Here is a 20,183-nt window from a genome sequence, read left to right as displayed (position 1 = left end):
CCTCCAACAGTGCCCCTCATCGCTCCATAGCCACTCCCACTACCTCCTCCTCGGATTCCCTCACTGCCACCCTCCAACAGTGCCCCTCAGCTTTACGTAGCCCCTCTCTCATATGCATTTAATTTGTTGTGTAGCGCTACTCATATCAGTGTAGTGTGTGTCAGTACTTTACACCACGCACACATTATACAGAGACAACGAATCATACAAGTATGTAAATCGGCCTACAGGGAATGTCACATAAACCAATGAGGATTACAAGGTGTATGAATCACATGTCATCCATACTGGTGGGCAGTTATTTTAAGAGGGTTTGGTCTGGAGAAGCACAAACTCCGGATTTAAAGAGTACTCCAGTGGTTAGGGGTTGGCTTTACTGATAAAAATGCATATCTGCCCAAAGATACTCATTTTAGCAACATTAGAATAATGAAAGACTGGGGAAGTTCTAACTATATCACAAAACAAAAAACGCGAAGTTCTAACTATATCATTCAGGTTTGCATACAGCTCTTTGATGACAGTTCATTGGTCACTGTCCTATGTTAGGATTGTAACTTCTGAACTTCAAGTAACACAAGGATCTCTGTCACAATGACAGTAACCCACTGAGCTTCCACATAAAATACAGTTCATCTGCACTTAACTACTAACAGAGAAATGATTGCTCTCCAGCAGCATCATTAATCCCCAGCGTTATCTGGGCATTTTTTAGGTCGAGGACGTCCGGTTTGCCGAAAGGCAGAACCGGAAGTCGGAGATTTAATGACTTGGAGAAGAGGGGCTTGAACCCGCCCCTCTTCTCCCCTGTTCTCCATTGGCTGGCCTCTTGAATGCTGGCCAGCCATTGGAGAAGAGGTCAGTCATTCAGATTAGGCCCCGTCCTTTTCGGATCGGGGGGCGTGTTTTTTGCGAGACGTCTCAGGGAGGAGACAACAGCAAAACACGCCCCCGAATCCGAAAAGGACGCTGCGTTTCTCCGAGGCATTTCTGCTCTGCCTCGGAGAAAGGCGGTGGTGTGCCTTTTGCTTTGCCTTGTTTAGAAATAAAACCACTTATTCATTGCCCTTTTAAATAATCTCGGACCTTAGCTTAAAATCATTGCCATGTCCGTTAAAACAGGTCTGTTATAATCATATTAAGCGTGGCAAAAAAGTTTCAAATGGACAACTTTTCTCACTCTATATCGTGTATTGGCTCAGCAACTTCTCGCGCTCTCCCGTACCACGATGGCACACTGCCAGGCTCTCACGCCCCGCTAGAGCCACAAAACAAAGACCTAAGGGACGTGCTCGGTTGAGAGTTGTTAAGTAGGCAAGTGAAGGTCCAGCAATAGCTCACTTCTATCACCTGCAGCGCGGCAGTAGTCAAACCTGAACTGTACACCCCGAAACACACAATCCCACACCGGTAAATTAACTAATTAACTCGGATCAACTGAGATTCCAGCTAAACCTTAACCCGTCTCTCCAGTAAGGGTGAACGTATCCAACACATTTGGACTCAGAAGCCAATCGGCACGTAGGAATTCTGAACGACGCACTAGGATTGGCTGGGGTGCTCCTAATACTCTTATGCTAGATGACTATACATTAGCAGTACCGCCCACTCCCAGGCGACTACTGGAATACGTTGAGCCTTGAGATTTGCTGTTAAATTCGACCCGGAAGTGCTAAAATTACGGACAAATGACATCCGTTGAAGACTAGCTATAACGAGTGGATGAATACATGGTTGGTTCGCCTAAGTAGGGGACGGTTGGTGATCGTATTTGGGATCTGCTTTCCTTGTTTCGAGTGACACGTTCTTTTCCGATCCCTGCGCTAACTACTGTTTGCGCAGGGATCGGAATTACAAGTTTTGTGGTAAATACCAGATAATCTGCAATTTTCCTTAGGTAAAATTTGGCATCTAAAACCTTCCCAAATTTACCTAGAGGAGGGAGTGGCCCTATAAATACCGGTACATGCAGATTTTGATATGTAAAACACCAAATTCGGCATGTTTAGCCTCGTTTAAGAGACACCACTTTAAATCGGTTTGTTCCAGCTTGTAATAGCCATGGAAAGGAATGTGGCATCTGGGGACTCTGCCCCTTATGGACTCCAACTGCGGGAGTCGGTGCAAGGGGTTGCCTCTTTACGGCTTTCCAGGAAGCAGACTCAGTTATTGGTGAGACGTCGTCGACATTTTTTTTTATCTATCATGAGGAGGGAGGTGGTAAGGCTACGTATTCTTTTTGCAAGTCCATTGGCACACTGTGTTCTTTTGGTTGGTTATGCTGTGTCCTCGTCTGTATGAAACGGGGGGGGGGGGGGGGGGGTAGGATATTTTTATAGGTGAGAACTGCAACATAAGTAGCCTGAATGTACGTGTACGCTTGTGCGACTCTGTCCAGTGCGCTAAAGTTTGCCATCTAAACAGGCAGGGCAACTGGTGCTCCTTTATGTGAAATTGCAGCTTGTTTTAAGAGAGTGCTGCCACAAGCCCTCCTGAAAGTGCATTTCGTATAGCACAATTGAAACGCGCTTTCAGGTCGAGTCGGTTACTTTTGGTGTGTTTTTTTTTTTTCTTCGTTTTTTTATCCTCACTTGTGATCTGAGAATGCTTTCCGCCTCGTTGAGTTAGTATTTTCATTTACCGCATGCTGGTTGAATAAGCAGGGAAGAAACTCTTTAGTTTCTCCAAATTTTGAAATGTTGATTAGATATTCCAAGAATGTTATTGTTATGTACATTTCTATATATTACATTTAATGGAACTGTCGACATTTTATCTGAAGCTCGATTTCATAAAATAAACAAGCATTTACAATGCAATGGTCTCGGCATTGGTAAAGTTAGAGCTATTGGCATTGCTCATGACAATGCCGTTTCTTTAAATGTTTTAAAAACAAAAACATAAACAAAAATAATGTCATGAGCAATGCCAATAGCTCTAACTTTACCAATGCCGAGACCGTTGCATTGTAAATGCTTGTTTTATTGTCCTATTGTTGTCCTGCATCAGCCATGATAATGATAAAAACGGATTAAATGAAGCACAAACAAAGTACATGTCCTGCTGCACCTGTGCAGAATTTAAAAAGAAAAACAAATAGTGACACATTCTCCTACCTACTCCATTAGTCAATCTTAGTGTCGCAGCCTGATGTGATAAGCAGCTGCAGGGGTTGGGAAAGGTGAATCAAAATAAACAAACTTATTTTCTCCTGCGCTGCATAGAAAAAGAATATCCACGCAGCAGGACAGTAGGCAAAGGTTACCACAGCCAAAGAAAGGATTTGTCCCTTTCGCCATGCCCCTGTTGGAGATGAAGCGGTGAAAAAATAAACAAAGCCTCGTTAACATGTAAATGGTCTTTTAAAGACCTGTGAAGTACTCGGGTACGGCTGCGATAATCTCAAACTGTCTGTGTGCGCGCGCCCGGGCGCACACACAGGACGGGGGAGGTGGGGGGGCTTTGAAGCACTTTGAGCCCCATGGCGTTTCGCGCCTGCCTTCAAGCCCTTACTAGAACCGGGCCTGAATTAGGGCAGTCCGGGGACGCTTTTTTTAAATCAATAAGTAGGGGCACGGACTAGCATAATTTTTAAAAGTAGGGGCACGCCGTGCCCTTCCGTTCCCCCCCACTTCTAACACTGGGTTTTGTTTTCACTTTGCGATATCAGGGATTGCGTAGGCGTTGGCAGTGAGATCAGCAGCTCTACAATTGTGTGTGGTTTCTGTTTCAGGTGCCTGCCTGGAGATCAGATTTTTTTTCTTCTGTGTGTGGAGCTATTGGCATTGTAAATGACAATGCCTTTTATTTATGTTTTGAAAACCAACACCTAGATAAAAGTTTTGTCATTTACAATGCCAGTAGCTCAAAGTCTCGCAAATGCGAGACCTATTGCATTGCAAATGCTTGTTGTAGATGGGATCTGCATATCTATCTGGCCTCTTACTATCCCTACTGTATGTACCCAGTCATAGTCCCCTCTCCCGCTGTGGTGTCCCCCTCTCCCGCTGTGGTGTCCCCCTCTCCCGCTGTGGTGTCCCCCTCTCCCGCTGTGGTGTCCCCCTCTCCCGCTGTGGTGTCCCCCTCCCCCGCTGTGATGCCCCCTCCCCCTCCCCCCCGCTGTGGTGCCCCCTCCCCCCCGCTGTGGTGCCCCCTCCCCCCCGCTGTGGTGCCCCCTCCTCCCCGCTGTGGTGCCCCCCTCCCTCTGTGGTGCCCCCCTCCCTCTCGCTGTGGTGCCCTCCCTCTCGCTGTGGTGCCCTCCCTCTCGCTGTGGTGCCCTCCCTCTCGCTGTGGTGCCCTCCCTCTCGCTGTGGTGCCCTCCCTCCTGCTGTGGTGCCCCCCTCCCTCCTGCTGTGGTGCCCCCCCTCCCTCCTGCTGTGGTGCCCCCACTCCCATCCGCTGTGGTTCCCCCCTCCCCACCCGCTGTGGTACCCCCCTCTCCCGCAGTGGTGCCCCCTGTCCCGCTGGCTGTGGTGCAACCCCCTCTCCCACTGTGGTGCCCTCCCCCCGATTTCATTTTCTCCTGTGCCCCTACTTTCCCAGGACGCTGTTTCTTTCTTCTTGTTCCGCTCAGACTCCACCCGTTCTCTCCTTCAGACATTGACGGAAAATAGGCACGGGATGCACCGGAGTTTGAAACCCAAGCATAAATGCGATAGCAAGTCCTTCCCACATCCCTGTCCTTACTGCTCTGCTAAAGTCAAGTCTTGCTCCCTATTGCTTCTACCTAGAAATATTACTCACTGCACAGTATTAATCCAATCTTCCTTTTCTGATATTTCTGTCATTGCGATCTTTACATAGAATGTCCCACTTTGAGTCCAATTTTCCAAGGACATGGTAGTTTGCCTGAGGTGGGTTGATATTGTGTGTGTGGGGGGGGGGGGGGGGGGGGGGGTGTTGTATGTGTGTGGTTTTTTTTCTGTTGGCTGTAATGTGCCTCTTTATGTTGCGATGGTGGCCTCTATATGTTGCGATGGGGGAGTCTGCACTGTTGCTACTCAAGCTGTGCCTTTACTGTGTGTAAATTAGACGTACGCATTTAGGTGTTACATTTGTAATTGAAACTGAAAATATACTCCAAACTCGTTTTAAATCCAACTTCGAGTTTACTTTTATTTACTCAGTAATACAAAGCTAATAATTACTGTCGAAAATGTGAGTTTATAAATCTGTTTTACCGTGTGCCCTTAATATTAAAGAATATACTCTTGCCTTTTCAGTGGAAAGTTCGGAGAACTCTAGCCTTCTCTATCCATGAGATCGCTGTGATTCTTGGAGATAAACTCACGGCTGCAGATCTGGTTCCAGTCTTCAACGGGTTTTTAAAAGATTTAGATGAAGTTAGGATAGGTGTTCTTAAACACTTGTATGATTTTTTAAAGGTAAGGATTGCATGCATACGTATGTGGGGTTAATTATCAGATGGAGTTTGAACATTTTCACTACTCTTTACAGATAGGTTTTGTACACCAATAAGTACAGTTACATATATATGCTGCAGTAATATTTGAAACCAAAATTGCAGTTGTAAAAGAATACAATGATCTATTGCTAAGGAATAGTTAAAAAAAGAAAGAAAGAAAACAGAACCTTCTCATATTCGAGGATATTGGTCCTGCTATAGGGTCCCGTAAATTCATAATGAGGTTACATATCTGCAGAATACATTGTGAACTGTATGGATAAGCTGTCCGGGTTTCAAAACGTAAAGTAGCTTTTCTGGTATTTAGTCAACTTCTGCCAAAATCTTCGTGCACTTTGCTGATTGAAGTTACAGACCGCACTGCTTTTGCCGAATCTAGTTCTTCTGGCCTCTCAAAAAATAGTATCTCAGGAGGCAAGTACTCATATGCTGGGACGTATCTTTTTTTTAAATCACCTTTTCACTTTATACATTGACTTTAACTGATTACAATTAAACAAAATGACTTTGATGCAAGTTTTATTGAAATGTATGGTAAACATACATTTCTTTTTTTCCCATACACACTTTGCAATCACTTTATGCTGTGCCATATCTTTACCTTGTATCTATATTGGGCAATCTCCATAGTTCACAGTGAAGTCCATTTCGTATTACTAGGTTGTCAATCACACTGCGAGCTGCTTTGGTGCCTTTCTTTTTGTCAACTTTCCCCATGTTTTTATGATTGATGTTTTATCCTTTCAACTTTTCATGGTCCTCTTCTGGCAACATTTAGTGGTGCTTTCCTATGTTTTTATTAACACGTTTTTGTCCCGTTTTTCCTCTTATGATTCTTTTGCACAGAGCAGTATAACGTTTTCAGTTTCAAGGACAATTTTCCTTTCTATGTAGCCTTGCCTTTTAGGCCTTTAACTTTTCTTTTTAGCTTCCATACAACCTTTGGCCCAGTGTCTCCCTTTACACTGTCCTTTAAACCTTTAGCTTCTGATAGATTCTATCCGATTAGTCCATTGTCCTAATCTTGATTGTCCTAATCTCGATTTTCCCCAAGTCCTAATCTCTATCTTTTCTCTATCTTATTTATACGTTCTACTCTCAAGGGTTTTCCAGGGCATGCAATTATAGTCTATGCAGCCAAGTCAATATGGTGTGGGAGTGAAAATTAACTATTATTTTTGAGTTGATGAAAGCTGTATTTTCTATCTAGGTAACCTGATTATTAATATGACTGTGAGGGGGCGGCTGCGATTGAGTGAAACGGACGAGGACGATTTTATCTTTGAGCGTTTGGGACATTGGAATGTTGTGTTTCCTACCCAAGTAATTTTTGCATCCTTTTCTCTATAGGCAGATGTCTGGGCCAAGACTCTGGCCTGGTAAACCCCAAGCCATGTGCATAGAGCACTTGAGGGCTAAAAATGACAGTCATGTAATTTGCAGTTTTACTTTTGAATAGTATGAATTGATTGGAAATGTTTCTGACTGCATTCCTCATGAAATGTTGATTTATTTTTGTTCTGAGGTAACTTGAAGTTTAATTGGTTAGTCTGTTTTGGAGATACCCGTTATAAACTTTATTTGCATACGTTGTGTATGAGAGAGTGGAAGGAGTAGCTTCATAGATTTCTGAAGAGCGGCAGCTGTGAGCAAGATGCTCAGAGGTCAAACAGCTCGAGTGTTTCAGAAGGTGATACATTATTTTCCTGTTCTTACAACTGATAAGGAGTATTCACAAGTATGTGTCTGGGATTTCACAAGATAAGATCAGAGGAAGGATGTTCAAGCCTCTGGCAAGTTTAGTTAACTGCTTTGATGATTTCAATCTAACTTGCTAGTGCTTTTCTTCCTCAGTCCTCTTGCTCTAAACCCGGGAGGAACTGTCATTTCGATCTGGCAATCACTTGTGGTAGCATTCTGACCCATTGTTCTTTTGACCACCTTAGATTAGACCCAGCCATATGCAAATCAGTCTCGGTCCTGTCCCAATAGGAACAGTTCAGACCGAGCTGCCAAGCCATATCTTCTCTGAACAGGAACATAAGCTACTCAAGACCAGTTTCACCCTGATTTTGGGGCTCGACAGTCTTTTGCAACTTGGTTCCAGTGGCACAGTGAACACAGATCCCATATCCGGGCATACCCTTGGCCACTTGGTGCGTGCATCAAACACACTAAGGTGATGGGAGAAATGCTTGCAACAAGTCTAACCACTGGCAATTACTCTGGAATGCTACCTCGAGTGTGCATGTTCTACGTAGGAAATCCTCAGTCAGCAAATCTTTGCTATTAGTTTGAAGAATAGATGTGCAAAAAGGTGTTAAATTTATATTAACATTATCTGCAACAATCAAATCCTAATAGAGTGCAACCACAACTCTATTCATGCGCATCCTTGCTATGGGATGGGGCTAGGCTGCTTGAAAGAAAGATCTGAGTACTGTGAAATTAGGCAGGCCGAGTGTTGAGAATAAACAATGAAAGGTTACTTGAAAGAACAAATTCAGTGAAGGGGTATGAGGAAGCTAATTAAGAGCAGGAAAAAATGTAGAAGAAATTAACAATCGGAATGAGTGATGAGAAGGAAGGAAAGGAAAGCACATTTATTTGTAAACCCTAGAAAACACCTTCCCTGTGTGTGTTCTGTACAAAAGAGAGTAAACACGGACAACCACTGATTTATACAATTTTTTTACAATACTGGAAAACACTAGGGAAAAACCCATTGGAATTCACAAGAAATTGAAACTGGAAATTGGGGTATTAATGAAGCACCAGGAATGTAATACAGTATTGAAGGTGGCAATTTAGTATTTTTTATCTAATTTGATTTTAATTTAGATTTTTTTTTAATTGCATCGTCAGAGTAATGAAAGATGAATTTTGTACAGGCCAATGTAATATACATATGTAAACATCAATAGTAAGAAGGGGTTGTTGTGGTGTGTTATCTGATAGAGACTTCTAGGCACAGATTCCTTACCTTAGAATTATCCCCAAGCGTCAGACTAGATCCGGAAATTTTTCGTGGGCAGTACCCCTGCAGGCCAGTAGGTGGCATCGTTCGGCTCCACGTGGCGTCGTCTGCGCCTGAAGTGACCAGCGTGCAGCCACAATAGGTGCCGCCCTAGCCGGCTGACATCAGTTCTTTTCTTTTAGCGGCAGTCAGTGCAGATCCGGAGAGAGCTACCCCCAGTTAGTTTAGGACTAGCTTTTTAGATTTTTTTCAAAGTCTTTTTGAGATTGGTCTACTGGTTTGGCCGGATATCCATTAATAAGGCGGGCTTCAAGCCCTGTGGCGCTGTTTTTTTTTTTAACTTCAGATGTTGGTGATGGACTGATGTGCGACACCTCAACTGTCTCTAATCCGGTTGAGAGGAAGGTCCTGAGATAGTTCGTGGAGCCCAGGATCCTCACAGCACTCCAAGACTCTTAGGTAAGTCCCACAACAAGATGAGGGAGTGTTGTCATTCAAGGGCTGGCTCAGTTGAGCCTGGACTGGCGGCTCCGTGCCTCCTTGAATTTACTGCAGCGACACTCGCCCAATTTTGCGAGTTCTATGAGGCCATGCAACTCCTATGTGGTGGCACGTTACAGCTGGTGTGTCTTCGGTCCCTCTGGTTCTCTGTCCGTGGTTTCGTCCTGGGCTCTAGTCGGGTCCCTTGCTACCACCTCGACGCCGGTCCTGCCGCCCCCATTTTCATCCCCGACTTGGAGCTAGATGTACATTGTCCAACACCAACTCTGGCGTTGACTGGAGCCATGTCTTCCAGGAAGGAGCCCGAAACCTATTTTTATGGGCTGGGACTTTGGGAGGGGTTGCTGGACCCTGGAAAATACCAGCTGCTGGACCCCCACATGGACTGGTGTGAGGAATTGACGGACGCCAGTAAACTGGCTAATTCTCCAGATACTGGTATGCTTTCGCCTCCTACCGTGGCTACGAAGGAGGGGACTTTTGCTATGGTGGTGAGAAGGGCAGCCAAGGTCCTGGAACTTAGCCTACCCTCAATGGCAGTAAAGACTAACGTCGTAACAGAGGTGCTTTAGCCGAGAGCAACCCCCTCAGAACCACTTCTCCCTTGTAATGAAGCCCTCGTGGACATCCTGTTAGGGTCTTGGTCCAAACCCTGCATAGGGGCTCCTGTGAACAGGACTATTGCCTGCCCCCACCACCCCACCTCAGGAGACCTCCATTTCCTCACACAACACCCCGCCCCGGAGAGCTTGGTGGTCCAAGCTGCCACCACCTGTGTAAATCCATGTGCATTCTCTACCACTCCACCGGATAGGGAATCCTCACAGGATAGGGAATCAAAGGTGCTGGACACCTTAGGAAAGAAAATGTTTTCTCTACTAGCTTGGCACTGCGAACATCACGTGTCTTTTCGGCCGTTACTCCCATGCCCTGTGAGATTGAGTTGCATAGGTGCTGCCCCTGGTCCCGAAGGAGGCCCGTGCCTTACTCCCCCAAGTAGGGCCGGCTCTAGGGCAGTGCGACCGGTGTTACCGCACTGGGTGCTGACTCTTCGAGGGGACACTGTGTTTGGAAGTATGTTATGGTTTCAAAAGCACCTGCTGCTGCTGCATTTTGCAATTTTCATACAAAAATAAAAATGTCAAGATAACTCTGGTGATTAATGTTCTTCCTGGAGAGAAGAGTTTTGTCTAGTGAAAGTTTTAACTCATTTTATGATAGCACAGAGGGTTAATATGCCTGCTGCAAAGAATGTGTACCTTGCAGATCACAAAGTGCATATAGTTTAAATAGGTCAGTGCTTTTGTCAGAGAGATCCTTTTGTTAATAGCAGCGTAGATGTTAAAATTCTAACATAGAACAGTGGGCTACTAACTGTCATCAAAGAGCTGAATGCAAACTGCAAGGTATATATTAAAGCATTATGATTTTTTCCTCCGTCTTTCATTATTCCAATGCTTCAAAAAGGGTTCATTTAGTTAAAAAAAATCCTTATTATTAAATGTAACCCCCAAACATGGGGTTATGTTTTAAATTCGGAGTCTGTGCTTCTCCAGTCCAAGCACTCTTAAACTATACTGTCTACCAGTATGGATGACATGTGACTCACCTTATAGTCTTCTAGCTTATGTAACATTTCCTAAACACTGATTTACACACACATGATTGTTCTGTGTAATGTGTGTAATGTAAAGTGCTCTGACACCCTACAATGGTATAGGTGGTGCTATATAACTAAATACATCTGAGAGAGAGTGGTTATGGAGACTTGAGGGGGCACTGTTAAAGGGTGGTAGCGAGGAAATCCATGTCGGGCACCAGCAAACATTGTTCCACAGGGCGTCACTAGCGCTAAAGCCGGCCCTGCTCCCAAGTTATGTCTGACAGGAGAGATGCAGTCAAGTTCTCGATTTGATGTGGGCTGGGTGGAACAGTTTCTTTGTCTTTGCCTTACAGCGCCACGCCTGGCTTAGAACAACTGGCTTTTCAAGGGATGTCCAAGTGTTGATACGGCTAGGTCCTCTGGTCTTTCCATGGCCCCTCGCCAAACACAGACTGCCTTTCATGGCCAAAGGAGTTTCCAGCTGTATCTTTACCTGCCCAGCCACCACGGTATGCAAGCTTCCCAGCCTCTGCGCGGGCGTGGACGCAGTGTTCACTGACCCCATTGGTTTGAGCAGCCAGAGGTTGAGCCAGTCACCCCCGGCAGCCTCCAAACCTCTTTAGTTTGCCCTCTTACCATCATGGGCACTCAGTGGTAGGCAGGATACATCATCAGTTGCCCTACTGTAAGTCTATAACATCAGACTGCTGGGTTCATCAGATTTTCTGAAGGGGGTACTCCCTTGCCTTCGTGACTACCCCCACCCCTTCATGGCTACCTCTCCCCTTCATGCCTACTCCTCCACCCATGCCACCCATTTGCAACTAGCTGATGAAGGACCATATCTCCTTGCTCTGTCTGGGACTGCTCTTTTGGCCAAGGGAGCTATAGAGAGGGTGTTGATGCCAGAAGTAGGTTGTGGTTGTTATTCCTGCTACTTTCTGCGCCTTATCAATTTCTTCCTCAAAATGTTGTTGTTCAAGATGCTCATGCATGTTCATGTCCTGTCTACCCTGGACCTGAGAGACTGGATGGTAGCTTTGGACTTGCAGGACACCATAGGCTTTATCTGTGGTTCATGGTAGATAGCAAGCACTTTCAGTTTGCTGTGCTTCCTTTTGGCCTTACCAGCGCCCCTCAGGTGTCCACCAAGGTGATGGTAGTTATTGCAGCTCATCCGCGGGGATCAGGGGTGCCAGTCTTCCCCTATCTCAGTGACTGGATATTGAAGGCCCAGGTTGTCTTCTCCCACCGCCAGACTGCGGCAGACCACCTGCAGTCGCTGGACTTTGCTATCAACATGCCAAAGTCACACCTGACTCCCTCTCAGGCGCTCCCTTTCATCAGAGCTGTTCTGGGCACGTTGCAGTTTCAGGGCCAATCCTCCAGAACGGTGATCCAGGATATTCAGGCTAGGATACTGATGTTTCAGCCCCTTTCCTGGATTTCTGTGGAGGGCTCCTGGCCCTCATGGACTTCTGCATCCTACTTGTGACATGCCCGCTGGCATATGCAGCCTCTGCAGTGGGACCTGAAGTTCCAATGGCCGAAGCATCAAGAGAATTTCTCTGGCATGTTCCACATCTCGTAGGGAACTACAAAATATCTGCAGTGGTGGCTAACGACCTGCGATTGGGTCAGCGGCAGACCCCTCTCCCTTCCCCAACCAGATCTGAAAGTGGTGACAGATGCATCACTGCTGGGATGAGGCGGCCATATGGGAGTGGTGGAGATCATAGACCTCTGGTCTCTGTCAGAATCCAGACTCCATATCAACCTACTAGAGCTCCGGTAATTCGGCTGACATTAAAAACCTTTCTACCATTCATCAAAGGACGGCTAGTGCAGGTGTTCTTGGACATCAACACCATCATGTGGTACTGCTGCAAGCGAGGCGGGATGGTGACCCTTTGTCAAGAGGCCCTGCTTCTCTGAACATCCGGGCATATCCCTGATGGTTTCACAGCTGGTGAGTTCTCAACGCCAGAGTGGACAAACTCAGCCGAAGATACCTAGCTGATCACTAATGGTATCTCCATCCCGAGGTGGTGCACGGTGTCTTTCAGCAGTGGGGCCTTGGTTAGATCAGTTTGCCACCTCATGAGAAGGCTCAATGTCAGCGGTTTCCAAGGCAGCTCTTGCTCGGAGACTCTTTTCGTCTCAAGTGGAGCTCAGGCCTCCTTTATGCCTTTCCTCTCATACCACTCCTGCCCAGAGTCCTCAAGAAGATCAGAAACAACCGGGCCCAAGTCATCTTTGTGGCTTCGGACTGGGCTCGGAAAGTTTAGTATCCCTAGCCGTTGAACATGACCATTGGTCCTCTGATCAGGCTGCCCCTTCGGGAGGATCTTTTGTTGCAGCAGGGGAGGATTCTCCACTCAAACCTGTCAACGCTCTGCCTTCATGCATGGAGATTGAGCGGCGACAGTTGACAGCTTTCGACCTTCCACCAAAAGTCTGCAATGTTATCCTGGCAGCCAGGGGTCCCTCTACCAAGACGGTATACACCTGCTGTTTTGGCAAGTTTGTGGCATTATGTACAGAGAATCCGATTGATCCTCCTTCTGCTCCCCTTTCTCAGGTCCTTCTTTTTATCCTCTCTTCCCCAGCAGGGCTCTGCTCTGTACACACTAAAGGGCTATCTTTCTGCCATCTCAACTTTCTTCGGTTCCCAAATCGGCCATCCCTCTTCAAATCCCTTGTTGTAAATAGGTACTTGAGAGGTTTGCTACACATGTTCCTACCTTCACCCTTCATCATGCCTCGGTGGTCTTAATCTAGTCCACATTTTTCTGATCTGTGCCCCCCTTCGTGCCATTGCACAGCTGCCTTCTCGGGCTCCTTACCATCAAGATGGCCTTCCTGGTGGTAATAACATCTGCCGGGAGGGTCAGTGAGCTTCAGGCCTTGTCATCCAAGCCTCCGTACCCGAACATAGACCCAGATAAGTTGGTTCATCGCACTAGAGCTTCCTTTCTGAGGAAAGTTGTCACTCACTGGTTAGAGGCAGCAGACCCGAAAGCAGAGGACGGCCTGGGACCAGGGTTCAATTCCCGACGCGGCAGGGTTGTGGATCAGGGCCAGCGGACTTGATAATTCTCGCCTCGGTGCCTACTCTAACCAGGGATCACACTCGGCAACTCTGGGCATTAGCTTGCCTCATCTCCACAACGGCCCCCAACATTCGCCGGGGATGCCTGGTTTCACCTTGGAGATACCCAGGAGGGACCATCTCACAGGGATAGCCAGGACGGGTTCCCCAGCGGTCTACAGTGGCACGATGCCTCAGGGCAGCAGTGCGCTTTACAAGACACATACATTTACATTACTCCTTTTCATGTAGACCAGTCCAGCACCTTGCCTACTTTCTAGGATCTACCACATCATTCTACGGAAGAGGAGCAACTTCACCATCCAGACCCAAAAAGAGCATGGTCATTCTACCTTGACCACACGAGTTCCGGTGGGCGACCAACTCTTTGTGGGGTATGTTCGGAGCAAAGAAGGGAAAGGCCATGCAGAAGCGGACCATTTCCCGATGGATCGTGCTGTGCATTAAAATCTGCTACGTATTGGACAAGAAGCAACCCCCAGAGAGCTGGCATGCTGATTCCACCAGAGCCAAGGCTGCGACCACTACATCAGCACCTAGCGTTCCAGTCCTGGACATTTGCCAGGCAGCAGCGTTGTGCTTCTCTGCACATGTTTACCAAGCACTACTGCCTGGACAGTCCGGTCCGTAGGGATGGCCATTTTGCCTTTTCGGTCCTGCAGGAATTTAGTGTAAAATAGTTTTGCAGACCCACCTTCAGGGAGGTATTGCTTGGGTATCTAGTCTACAGTAAGGAACCTGCGGCTAGAATTCTCTATCAGATGTACAAGTTACTTACCTTTGGTAATGCCATATCTGGTAGAGACTCTATTTAGCCACAGATTCCTTTCCGACCCACCCATTCTCCCCTCTCTGTGAACGGGTTTCTAGGGACAAGAATTTTCCCTTTCAGGGCCCTAGTTTTCCACATCAGTGGTCAGTGTTCTTCATGGCTCCGTGCTCCTGGCTTGGAAAGTCGTGAAAAGAAGCAGACGTTAGCAAGCTGGGATGGCACCTAATTAGAAACCACACATGTCACTGTGTACTGCTCACGAGAACTTTACAGATCCGGTCTGACACCTGGGGATAATTCTAAGGTAAGGATCTGCGGCTAGATGGTCTCTACCAGATAAAATGTTACCTTAGGTAAGTAACTTGTTCAGAAAAGCACAACGATGTAGCCTGAGGATTGAAGTCGCACAATGAGTAATGTATACAAAAAAAGGATATGATGATTTTAACAACTGTAATACACAGTGAAATAACCAGAGGGATAATTGCCCATCAGAAATATAATATGGAAGACTTTGTCTACATATTTTATGTATGAGAGTGAAGTCTTATTTAAAAAGTCTGTTCGTAGTATGTCTGGCTGTAGATACATATGCTCTGCATACTCCTGCTATTTAGTGTTTGTCTCAGAGATTTGCAGGTTGTTTTTCCTCAAAGGATCCTTTTGAGTCACTAAATGAACTGTGACTCCTCCCTTAGTGGGCGGTGCCTATGAGCACAAACTCCATGTTAGATTGTTTTTTTTCCTAATTGCACCGTTCCCAATTGGGTTTGGCATCCCCCAACCTTCTGCACTACTATATACATCTGTTCAATTGAACTTTATAAGTTGCACCTTCTTAATTTTTTTTTTATTTCCGTTGGTAAATAATTTTTTTCTCAACACTTCATAAATGTTTTAATTTCTTTTATTTCAACATATTACTTGTTATCCATTCATTTTTATCCTGATTTGTGTGCGCCACGTGCTTTCCATGACCCCAATGCATTTTGGGCTGTATGATTAAGCCCTTTGCCATGAGGGTTATGTTTCATTCAGATGAGTGAATTGAGCGTTACCATATCTGCTGGTACCTAGTTATTCTTCTGCATTCTCAAGTAGGGTGTCTTAAAGACACCCAGTGATCAGTGGAGCAACCTGAATAGCTGTGAACTTGAGTAGAATCTAGGATTAAAGGATAAAATGATTGAAGGATGGCAGACACAAACACAAGAACACTCCAAAAGTGGAGCGCTCTGAAAACAATCAACTATTCATTTTTTTTCCACCATCTGGTTCAGCCATGTACCAATGAGGATCTGCAATTCAACATGTCTGCTGTGTTTCTTTCAGGGCTACACTGTGAAAACGTAGACTCCCACCTTTATAAGCTCCTCTTCTTTTATTACGCTTTCCTTTTCATTCACACCCTCTAGAGACTGACGCCCTGTGCCAGAGTCCCTGACCCAGCAAGAGATTTCTAACCTCTTCCAAACCACAAAGAAACTACAGCTCTGTGACGTCCAGGGTCTTAAGTAGACAGCACTCGCCCCCATTCCTGGCCTTATACTGAGGCAGAGCACCGGTCACGAGAGAGTTGGGGTTTGAGCGTCGCACATAAGACTGTACCACCTCCAGAACCATCACCAGCTCCGGTCCGCATCAAGCAGAGGCCTGCATCCTGAGGATGGATTTGTCCAAGGGTGTTGGCCCCCACCCTCCTCCTGTCCGTGGAGCCCTACACAGCGCAAAGCCACTGACAAGCCATGACATCACTCGAAGTTGCGGGTATCTTCAACACTGGCTACTTCAAAGCCAGCATCGACTTCGAGAGCACTATTGATGACTGATTTGCAGAGACACTGCCTCAAAATAGGAGGCTTGCCTTTGAGAAGGAGTCACCCTCTGATCTGATGCCCAAAAGACTTAAATACAAGGGCACCATCCCTTAACCTTATGCTCTATCTCGGCTGCCTCTTCCAACTCTACCAATACCAACTCCATCACCACAATCTCTGTGCTTACACCATTCCATCTGCTCATGCCAGACTCACATGAAGGGTCCTCATGCTCTTTGTCCAATTCAGGCAGCCCTTTTGGCCCTGCTGACCCTTATGACACTCCCTTCAAGCCAGGGCCTACTGATGACCCTTGGACCAACTATGATAGTGATCCTCTGGGCAGCCCACACCACAGCCACTGCTCCATCAGGGCATCTCCCCCTGATGACACCATGGTGTGCCACTAGGTCCATGGCCACCTTTCACAAAGAGGACATGCAGGTCTTTCACAAGGAAGAGGACTCCCCTCCCCCCCCCCATCCAATGAAAACAGGCTTCAAATCAGAGCAGACAGTGCATTTCCTGTCCATGCTCAAGATCAAGGCAAATCCACTCCTGAGACATTCAAGGAGTCCGACAAGGATTATACCCAGAGTAGAGAAAAAGTAATCTGCCTATATCGGAGGTTATGTACCCACCGACTCCCGGTTCTTCCACACAGTCTGCAAAAGTGCCTTAGATCAGGCCACAGGAAGCTTAATACCGCTGGTGTAAGGGTAGCCATAGGTGCAGTTACCCACTAGCACATAGCCAACTCCATAGGGCTGTTCTCTGGCCATAACCGGTCCCAATGGCAAAAGATGCAGGAACTGGTCTAACATCTACCTGAGGATTGCAGAGATGGTGTCCGACGGCAAGACTGTATTCAGCATCGTGGCCACAACAGACACAGGCTCCCTGTTTAACACCAGTGTCCTCCGATGCTATGCCTGCCTAGTTACACATCTCTGGGTTCTAGCTGGAAGTCCAACAGCATCTTCTCAACCTCTGATTCTATGGTGAACAGCTATTTATTTGGTCCACATGTTGATGAGGTGCTGTAAAATATCAAGACCCCAACATCGCAAAATTGATTGCTGGGGGGAGTTCCTTTTGGAGATATCATCCTCGAGAAGGAGCTAAGGCCGCCTCCTCTACCAGCCACACTTCTATCAGAGGCAACAGTGGTCCTCCACCAACAGTCTGGGAGGGGCTACGCATAAACTGCCTACAGTAGCAATAGGGCATGGGTAGAGACAGTCCCAGTAAAGGGCCCTCCACCTCCAAGCACAGACTTGACGCCTCCCAAATCAGACATCCCCTGGAGGGGGTCGGGGGGGACTGCAAGGCTTCTACCCACCTGGGAAGACATCACCTCAGATCAGTAGGTTGTCAGCCATGGCTACTGCCTAGAACATATTATGCCCTCAACAAACCACCCCAAACACATACCCTCAAAGGTGAACACCTTCTCTGAAAAGGAAGTGAAGTACTCCTCCTCAAGAGCATAATAGAGAGGGTGACTCCTCACCACTGGGGCAAGGGCATCTCTTCTTTACCTCCTTATTCTCAGGAAGAACTACTCCAGGCAAATCCTGGACTTCTTGCCTCTCAATAAATACATCCCACTGTCCCAGCAAGGTGACTGCATGACAGAGTTAGACCTTAAGGATGCTTGCTTTTACTTATTCATCCACCCCGCCCACTGGTGCTACTCATCTTTGTGATAAGTGGCTAGCAGTACCAATTCAAACTACTTTCCTTGGGGGTCGCCACTGCCCTAAGTGTATTCACCAAGTGCCTAGCGGTGGTAGCTGTGCGTCTAAGGATGGGTGGCACTCATGTGTTCCCTTACCAGGACAATTGGCTGATACAGAACATCGGTTTACTCAAACTGCGATCTCCCCGCTCTGCAGATTGGGATTCATCATAAATGCTATGATGTTCCTCCTTAATCCCCTTCAGGGCCAGACCTTCCTGGGTCCCTCCTAAACGCCATTGCAGGCAAAGTTTTTGTTTTGTATTTAAGCAGTTGCTGTCTCTTTTTCGGACTTATCCCTACCTCACAGAACTTTAATGTGCTTTGTAGGGATGATTGCCTCATACATCACCATAGTACACCAAGCCAGGCTCCACATGCGCCTCTTACAGGAGTGCCTCTTCGAGCAATGGTAATTGGCAGAGGGTCACTGGGCATATCCAGTGTTGGTGGGGGTCCATTGCTTTCTGCAGTGGTGGAACAGCAACAACCTGCTTCAGACCAGGCCCAGCAGGAAGTCCCCGTTGATCAGGTGAATATTAACATGGACTCATCCCTCCTAGGCTGAGGGGTGCATCAAGACAACATGAAAATACAGAGGATGTGGTCCACCCCACAATCCTCCAACGTAAGGCACTCTATATCAATTGCCTCTAGTTTCTAGCCATGTTTAGCTCTCAAATCCTTCTTTCAGAACATCTAGGGCAAAGTACTTCTTATCATGACGGGCAACATGACCACCATATAAGCAGTACTTGTTCTTCCCAGGTCTGAGCACTAGTGCAACAGATCTGGCACTGGGCCATCTGCCACCGCATAACCTTCTGACAGAGTACGTTCCAGGAGTAGACAGTGACTTTGCCAACCTTCTCAGCAGGTCGCATCAACAAGTCCAAGTCCATGAGTGGGAATTCCACCTACAAGTACTATTCCCCTACTTTTGCTGCTGAGGTACCCTACAGTAGACCTGTTAGCCACCCACGACAATGCTGAATACCCAAATGTCTTCTCCAGGGTCTCACCGCCCATGGGCAATGTTCTATTTGCCTATGTTTTTCCTCCTCGCCCACTCATTCCATAAGTGGTAAGGAAGATGTTGCAAACATTACTCTCATTCATCCTGGTGGCTCCCACTTGCGCTAGGCAGTATTGGACCTCAACTCTTCTTGGGGTGTCCATCAGCCCTCAAAAGAAGCTCCACAAAAAGCTGGTCCTTCCCACACACCACCAAGACTAAATCAGGCACCCATACCCGAGACATCCCAACCTAGTGATCTTGCACCTGAGGTCTTGGAGTTTGACTATCTCAGTCTCTCACAGGACTGCTGAATGCCTGCAGACATACTAACTATGCATGTTATGCCGCGAAGTGGAAAGGTTTCATCCACTACTACATCTCTAATACCTTCTAAAGCCCACCGTTCTGGACATTGTCTGCTACCTCTTGCACATGCAAGATTTAGGGTGCGCCTACAACTCTATACATGGCTACAGCTAACTGCTGCCTTCCTGGAAAACAGGCAAGAATTGGTAATCATTTAGGATCCCTGTGATCAAGGCATTCATGGAATGATTCAGGAGGATAACCTCCAACCCCAAAGCTCCATGGAACCTTAATATTGTCCTCATCAAGACTCATGGTCCCTCCCAGCCTTTTGAATTCTGCACTCTTGCCCTTTACAGTTCCTCTCCTGGACGAAGGCCTTCCTTATAGCCATAGCTTCCCGCGGGCAAATCAGCAAACTGCAGTTATTTCCCCTTTCAAGTTCACAAGGACAAGGTTGTTCTCAGAACTAATTCAAAGTTCCTTCCCAAGGTGGTACTCCCTCCCCACCTCAGTCAGACTATAGAACTTCAAGTCTTCTTTCTGCAACTAGACTCTGTAGTCGAGACTACACTTCACACTCTAGATATTAAACGGGCTCTCATGAAGTAATGCTATGACTCATCTTAAACAAGTTTGACCAGCTCTTTGTAGCCTTTGTCAAACCACTCGAAGTGGCATTCCATCTTGAAAGGCTGGCATAGCAAGGTGGGTAGATAAGTGCATCCAGACCTATCGCAAAGCCAAAGGAACCCTGCCCTCCCCACCAGAGCACACTCAGCCAGCAAAAAAAGGCACATTCCTGTCCTTTTTGAGCAATATTTTGGTAGCTGAAATATGAAAAACAGCAACCTGGTTAACATTACACACATATTTACCAAGCACTATTTGGACATCTTGGCCCATCAAAA

The 20,183-nt window shown here is 46.7% G+C and overlaps 1 protein-coding gene across 4 annotated transcripts in view; it reads left to right on the top strand.

Annotated features, from left to right (window-relative positions):
* The window catches only part of PPP4R1 (protein phosphatase 4 regulatory subunit 1), an 803,115-nt gene that overhangs the window by 633,561 nt on the left and 149,371 nt on the right, over positions 1-20,183 (top strand). For 3 of the 4 annotated variants that reach the window (XM_085607334.1, XM_085607333.1, XM_085607331.1), the window contains exon 15: positions 5,223-5,384. The exons of the other annotated variant lie outside the window; for it this stretch is intronic. In XM_085607334.1, the coding sequence (XP_085463460.1) occupies positions 5,223-5,384 (162 nt within the window). The remainder of the gene's footprint in view (positions 1-5,222; positions 5,385-20,183) is intronic. 4 annotated transcript variants of the gene reach the window in all.

This window comes from Triturus cristatus, chromosome 5_2 (genome assembly GCF_964204655.1).
Source record: "Triturus cristatus chromosome 5_2, aTriCri1.1, whole genome shotgun sequence".
Classification (NCBI taxonomy): domain Eukaryota; kingdom Metazoa; phylum Chordata; class Amphibia; order Caudata; family Salamandridae; genus Triturus; species Triturus cristatus.
This window is presented reverse-complemented; position numbering and strand designations above follow the sequence as displayed.